Source organism: Notothenia coriiceps, unplaced genomic scaffold (assembly GCF_000735185.1).
Source record: "Notothenia coriiceps isolate Sejong01 unplaced genomic scaffold, NC01 NC01_scaffold00037244, whole genome shotgun sequence".
NCBI lineage: Eukaryota > Metazoa > Chordata > Actinopteri > Perciformes > Nototheniidae > Notothenia > Notothenia coriiceps.
In genome coordinates, this window is record NW_011369945.1 from 24,336,998 (window position 1) to 24,344,738 (window position 7,741).

Here is a 7,741-nt window from a genome sequence, read left to right on the forward strand (position 1 = left end):
ACCTATAGCAACCAAAAAGTTTAATATAGATTGGTGTGGAATGCTTGCCACTTCTCACAAGCTACGATTGTGCCGACTTGGTTAAATAACGGAAGTCGGGGAACAGATACAATTTTGGTTGGTGCGATGAACAAAGCAGTATAAAATAATAGTTATATATTGTCAATTTTATTGGGGGAATTGAGCAGTCTGTAATGTTTTTCTACAATAGCTACAGCTATAAGTGAAAAGGAACAATCAGCACTCAGTAAAGAGACATTTTTTTAGCGATTACCTGGTCAATACGGAGCATTTAGCAGCTATGTTTCAGTACTCAGTGAAAAATGAAATCCAACAAGATAGTGAATGTTGGACTTATATTACACTGTGTCGCTGAGTGTGCAAATAAGGTTATAATAAAGGGGTATTGTCAGTATTGTCTGTACGTTTGTGCCAACAAAATACCCTAACTCCGCTTTAAGCAGTCCGTTTTTTTTTTATTCCCTCCCTGTATACTTTTTTCTGATTGTTGATGTATTAATGCTTCTGTATCTAATGGTAGTATGAGTGGATTCTCAAAACTCCCTAACTCAGCATCTTTGATTAATGCTTAGCTCAAGCGTTAGCAGGAATCAACCCCATGCATCTTACTGCTAAATTCGTATTGCCCTCATAAAATGGCGTCCTAGTTCAATTGGTAATTCAGTGGAGAGAAGGGGCACTCATCTACATGAAAGGGGTTCTGGGAGGAGGACCCCAGGATGCAGAGACATCATTAGCCCAAAGTTCGGCCAGAGGCACTAGCGCCAGCAGCAGAGGCTCAACACACTTAAGTGAGTAGGAAAAACCCTGCCATGGGTATTAAAGATTATATAAGATTATATATTAACATCTTACCTCTCTGCAAACATGCCAGTGTCACAGGAACATTTCCCATTTAAAAGAAAGTTGAATTAGGCACTATCTTATTGAAAATATGTGTTAATTTAATAATATATTGAACAGAAATCCTAACACTGAATAAAGCCATATTCAAAATCAAAATGACCATTATTAAAGTCAAAGGTTCTTAGAGAGGGAAGATATCTCCTTCGACGCTTCATGAATAAGAAAGATACTGCCAACAATTCTATAAATGGGCCTATGAATGATATATGAACCCTCAGGAAAAACCTCATCAAAATCCGTTTTTGTATTACACGTTTTCTGAAATGTTTGTTTAAATATTTGAATGATGCATTCTCTTATGATAGCCTTCGGTGAATTTAGGAGTCTACAGACACAACTAGACATAGAAAATCTTTCAAAAAGTCTGCAGGATACATGAAATGGTAGCAATATAGCTCAAACTCAAACAATTAACCAGTGCAGGGGGATAATAATATTATTGCCAATATAATGGCATGGTAGATGTAATGAGACAAATTAGTAATGTTTTGGGACTACTTATTTTGTTCAAATTGTAACATGGGCATAGTTACAGGACAGAAGGTTGAAATGTTTGCCAGACACAGTATGATGTTTCCCTCTAGAGGCAGAAGAGTGCCTCACATGTTTACTGTGTTTTTGACAAGTCATGTTACAAGAACATTTACTGCATCACTGAAATATAAACTCTAATGTAAATCAGGGTGTGTCATTACCGTCCACACCATATTGAATAAAGCCGAATATGCTGTGTTCAATTAACTAAACGCAAAGTAAAACCAAGTGGTGTTTATATCATGTTTATGAACATCATGTATATTGACCTCTATGTTACTATTGAATAAATACATCTAGACAGGAGGCTACTTTGCAAAGAGCCAATCAGATTGCACGTGTGCTCTAATGTGTGCCGTGCAGAAAGGGTCAATTTGAATCCAACACAGGATATTTTCCTAATTTTGTCAACAAGCGGAACGCCACCCAAAGAAACAAAAACTAATTTAAAAAAAGCAGGCTATATGCTAAGTAGGCGTTCTGCAAATGAAAGCTATTTAATAATTTAAAGCAGGAATGAAGTGTAGGGTTCTTATTCTTATTTCTGTTTAGCTCCTTATATTCACACAAATTAGATGTAATTTACTGTTATCCCTCTCACACTCAGAATTCATTTGAGTTAATTCACTGCATACTCTGTGTTTGTTTGTTTTTTACTCAAGCTGATATAACCAATTTGTATCCTTACAGCACAATTACTAAAAGAGGATAACGGAATACAAAGATGAACAATGTACAAAATGATAAACAACTTCTCGTCAAGTGGGTAAATTCAGACATGGTGTGGCATTTGCCCGCCTGATGAAATACAGATGTAGGCCTACCGTTGTAATTTACAACAGCAGGCCTTACAACTTGTAAAGTAAATGTGTTGAAGAATGTTTAGTTGCAACTTGCTGGTGACCACACAGTGTTTTAACTAAACATACATTAAAATGACCATGGCAAGAATTTAAAACACTACTGTCACCCAGTGGCAGGTTCAAGGTATCACTTAGCACTAACTTTCTCTTTTTGTTACTCTTCTTTCAGTCACGTTTGAGCAGGCTATTATAGCATAAAGGTAAATAGGCCCAAATGCAAGAATTGAAACCATCATTGTGTTTGCCTACGATTTTTGTTTATCAAGTTTAAAGTATCTTGTTAACCAACTACATACAAAATCCTGCTGTAGACGTGGTCTCTCAACAACTACATTATTTCATTTCTGGATTCTAGAGTAGCCTACCATAAAATCGTCTAAAACGAAGATAAACTCGAGTCAGAATTAACCGAAAAAAACACACACAGAGAAAAAAATATTTCTTTTTTGATCACCACGTGGGTACTCTACTCCGCCATCAACGATCTTTGTTGTCAACAGAAAAAACATACGGGCACCTGCTTCCGGTTTCCCGCCCTCAGTCAGCTGTTCCTCCGTTGTTTGCAAACAGTCCGTCCGCCTGGTCCATGGTCCCCGCCTCATCCTCTGCGCCCCTCTAGCTCCTCCACCATGGGGGAAAACGACAACAGCGAGATAATAGAGCACCATGTCGAGGAGGAGATGGAGAAGAAAGGCACGAGAAGCCGCACAGCCTCCTCCAGCTTCCCGGGCAGCGTCACTCCGTCCGACAGAGAGGGCCACAGCGGCACCCAGTCCTCCCACAGACTGCTGGCCTACAGCGACGCGCTCATCTCCATCATCGCCACCGTCATGGTAAAGACACCAAGCTCTATCTCAATAACACATGCTGCTGCTGAGCGACTGCAGACACCACCAACCTGAGGGCTGAAGGGGGGGGGGGGGTGGAGTGGATAATAGTCCAGTAATAATATTACATACTGTCAGAGGTGGGAAGTAACTAAGTAGAGTAGGAAGTGTATCTATGGTGTGGTATGTCTACTTGTACTCAAGCATATAATCTTAATGCCCTTTAAACCAGAGTTTCCTTTTGAATTGGGGAAGATGGGAGAGAGGTTGGGTAGGGCATATAATGAGTATTTAATGTTAGATAGTCAGACATTTTAAGAGTCATAGTAGGAATGATACTTGCTTACTTTAGTTATAATGGGATTATAGCAGTGCTATAGCCTATAGAGTAAGTTCAACTTTAATTAAATCTCAGTAAGTACATGGTACAAGATCATACAATATCATCAACTAGACACATATAACTAATGTTTCTAATTATGTCAGCCACTTAAAGGGAATTTAAAAACACAGATACAGTGAGTTTAAAGTGTGTTCGTGCTTGATACTTTCATTTATGGTTGAAATTAGCCGTGATAATATTCATAATAGGGCGCTTAACATACATAGAACATGCTTACTTGTCAGTTGGAAATCCATTTTCTCAACAACATGTGCCTTTCTCTGAACATATGATGTTTCTCATAATGTATCATCTTATATTCACAGATCTTACCTGTTGCACATACAAAGTTGCAAAATAATGACGAGGTAAGACGTGTAATCGCACATTATTTTATTCCTAAAAAGCGACCCCCTTAGAACAAGGTGTTTTCAGTGGTAGTTGGGTCTGCAAATCTCTGCAGTGAGACTGTACTGTATGTACTGAAAAGATAAAGTATTCTATGTGTCTGCTTACAGGAGCTGAGGCAGAGTGTTCAGCTTCTGCTGTCAACAAAGATTGCCGTTTACTTAATGACATTCCTCATCGTGACTGTTGCATGGGCTGCTCATATCAGGTACATTAGTATTATTAGTATATTATCATTTATAGAACTAATATTTGACAAAGTACTAAGTATAGGAGCAGTTTTTAGGTTTATATTTATCACTTGCCTATTTTTGTGCTGAATTTCACAGATTGTTTCAAGTAATTGTACGCATTGATGATTGCCTTGCACTGCTGAACCTTGTAAGTACAAAGTCACTGTATGCTAACTAACCTTTAATTAACCTCTTGTGATAGATTAATTGAAATATATCTTCATAATACTTTTGGATATTTAATTAAAGAGGCCCTATTATGCTTTTTAGGGTATTCCATTTTCTGTAGTGTGTTACATAAGTTTGTGTACATGTAAATGGTCTGCAAAGGCTAAAATCTCAAAGTTCCCTCCAGAGGGAGTTGTGAACGCTTGTCCAATTAGTAAAAATCCTATTTAAAAAAGATTTAAGGTCTGATTTAACAGCGATATTACAGTTGGTTTGGGCATATTAACTAATTTGCTATACAAATAAAGTGCATAATAATGAATTCTCAACAAAAAAGTAATCTTTTAGTGCTATACCTAAAAGTATTTGACTTTTTGCTCACATTTCCTTTTGCTTTGGGTTTTATTTCAGGCCTGCATGATGCTGATAACCTTTCTACCGTATACAGTGAGTATGAGACACTGCTTAATGGTCGTTAAATCCATCACACTATTTACACCAATACTTTTTGCTCTGTATTGCTCAGTAACATTACGGCATGTCATATTTTGCAGTTCTCTCTGATGGCCACCTTCCCTGAGAACATCCTCGGGATTTTACTCTTTTGTGGTTGTGTGATGGTGATGGGTGTCATACAGGTGATCCATTTATTATAGTGAAGTAATTATTTTCTCTTTTCTTTTTTAAGTCCACCAATTTCCAAAATGGATGTCTTAAGTTAAAACACCTATATACAGTATATACAGATTCAGTTGATTGTTGCGTTATGTTTGCTGTATTTTTGTGGTGGATCTACTGAAATCAGTGAAATCCCATATTTCTTCATGCTTTGTTTCCCTAGTCGGTGATTGTGGTGTACGCCTTCAGCCGCCCCTTCCTGTTGAACGAGCAGATTCAGATCTCAGAGAACCTAACCGTCTACAAACATCACATCCTCAAAGTCATCATGCGGGTTCCCCTCATGTGCTTCCTCGCAAGCATCTTCTCCTTCATCCTCTTCCAGATCGTAGGTGGCACTATTTCTTTTTTTCAAATGTTTAGATTACTTTCTAGCGAGCCCCCTAAAGGGACACGTGAAAAAAAAAGAGAGAAAAAGAAAAGTCGGGATAACGGGTGAGTATCTCGTGAGCACGAGAAAGTATGCGCACAAGAAACTAACCCATTATCCCAACTTTTTTTTTTGTTGAGAAAGTTACCAGTGCAACAAGGAAGAAGTGAGGGAGACAACCATTTAATTGCAGACTGTTATGTTTACGTGGGGAAATGACAGTGTATACATTATTTGAGATATATTTCGGACTCAGACTTAATTTGATGGACATTTCGGCCAGGGGTGTAGAGCTATTAATTATTAATGTCCGTGACTCTCGGAGTATCTGCTGCTCACAGCTGTTTTAAAGGGAAACAAACACTCAGAACACAGAGTGGAGCTGAGCAGAGCACAAACAGACTCACATCATGCACCTTGGTGACCGGACATCTCCTTCATAAAACTAATAAAAGGAGGAGTAATCAGGCTGATGTGTTGTGTAGATTCTGCCAGAAGGAAAATCACAGTCAAACTCCCTATGAAGCGGTGAGGTGCTGCTCCACATTGCTTTTCTTCCCGACTGTAACGCTGGTCCCGCAAATCAAGCAAGAACGTGATTGGTCGATATTCATTGTGGGGGGAGGAAGGGTATTGGATAGATATAGAGTTGTAGTAAGTAGATAGAGTTCAGTTCGCTATGATTGAGGTTTCGTTTATGCATAGAGTAGATTCTTTTAATTACATTTCCTTTTGTTTTTTGTGTACTTTTTGGATTTTGGATTTGCTTGTCGACCTACTTATTGAGGGCTTGCGAGCTACGTGTTGGAGACCCCTGCTTTAGGGGTTTGCCAACCTAGCGTTTTCACTTGGTATAACTGTTGGTGCTACTGTCTCGAAGACATCCCCATCTCTCTCTGTCTTCCCTAAACAGAATAACACAAAATGAAGATTATGATAAAATATTTGTTGTCCTGCGGATTTTCCTATGAACAACAAGATCGAACATGTTAACCCTTTAACTGCCAGACCAAGAAAAAAGCTATGGAAAAATGATTTGTTTGCATTTTTTTATGAAATGGGCCACAAATAACCACAAACCATTTTATTTGTTTTGACTGACCTCACAGTTTTGTTTTTATGAGCCTCTACCAACTGGTCGAGCTGGCCTTTTATGGTAAAAGTGATCATCATATACAGTACAGTATTTGTACACATCAAACTCAAATAAAACACAAACTCAAATACTTTTGTTTCTTTTATGGAAAATTAGCAATATATACAACCAGATATATTCATAAAAGATAATAAATTATAATTGTAAAAATAAAATGGAAAAAAGTATTTTTCATAATAATAAAAAAGACTTGCTCATCTTACTGTATATACTGAATTGGCCTAACAAGAAACCACTGGCCAAACAGCAAATGTATATATCCTGTGTTGGCCTAACTTGCTCATCTGTGTGCAACTTTGGGCTGAATGCCATGATGCATGAAAGGTGCTATTGTGGTGACCACCTTTAATACACTGGGTCATAATTCACACACGGAACTGTGGGGTAGGGCTATTGTTCCCACACGGACATGTTTGTGTTTACTATATGTTGTGTGCCCTCCTGACTTCACTCTCTCTTCTTCCCGGACTGCAACCGGACAACATGTCCTTTTCTACTCTTAAATAAAGTACCCTTTTACACCATCATTGCACCGCCTCTGACTCCCTATCTCTCGGCACTACATTGGTGACCCTGACACGTCTCGAGAAGTTTCCGGGACGGACCCGAACACGGCAGAGGAAACTCAGGTTTCTTTCTCGAAATGCCGGGGATTTTTGGAATCGTCCGTGGCTGCCACCGGCACGCGGACTGAGGCTCGGAGTGCAGGCGCCTCTTTTATGGCAGAATGCTTGGGTTGATGTTGCTGCATTCCCGCATCCGGCTCCCTCTCCAACCCGCCACCACGCGGCGACACCACTGCCACGACCTAGCCCTGCCGGGCCCCAGGGTAGTGATGAACCCCGATTGCTACGTTGGGTGGTTTCTTCGGGCGTGCGGCTGCACGTCCGCTCGCGATAGCTAACGGGCTACGGCCTCGCGGCTACCGCGCGGTGCCGCGTAGCGGGACTAACAGCTGCTGGCTAGGCTATCGACCTCTCTTTCTCCACAGTGCCTGAGGAGGAGGTTCACCTCGAACCATGTTGTCAGGCCCTGTGTGAACATGTGGACCTCTCACTGAAAACTTTTCACTACCTTTTTTTGGGACGTGTGGACAGTACGCCTTTTGGCTTTTCTTGGTGCCTGAGAGGAGGTTCGCCATTGTCTGGTCGGCCTCGTGTGGAACCCTCTCGGCCTATTGGCCACCACCATCGAC

General features: G+C 40.0%; 1 protein-coding gene across 1 annotated transcript in view; it reads left to right on the forward strand.

Moving 5' to 3' along the window:
- Positions 1–2,860: 2,860 nt before the first annotated feature.
- Positions 2,861–7,741, forward strand: part of tmem175 (transmembrane protein 175) — a 27,612-nt gene continuing 22,731 nt past the window's right edge. The window contains exons 1-7 of the mRNA XM_010794005.1: positions 2,861–3,157; positions 3,860–3,901; positions 4,052–4,149; positions 4,271–4,322; positions 4,754–4,789; positions 4,897–4,980; positions 5,184–5,348. Coding sequence (XP_010792307.1) covers positions 2,954–3,157; positions 3,860–3,901; positions 4,052–4,149; positions 4,271–4,322; positions 4,754–4,789; positions 4,897–4,980; positions 5,184–5,348 — 681 coding nt within the window. The 5' untranslated portion in view covers positions 2,861–2,953. The remainder of the gene's footprint in view (positions 3,158–3,859; positions 3,902–4,051; positions 4,150–4,270; positions 4,323–4,753; positions 4,790–4,896; positions 4,981–5,183; positions 5,349–7,741) is intronic.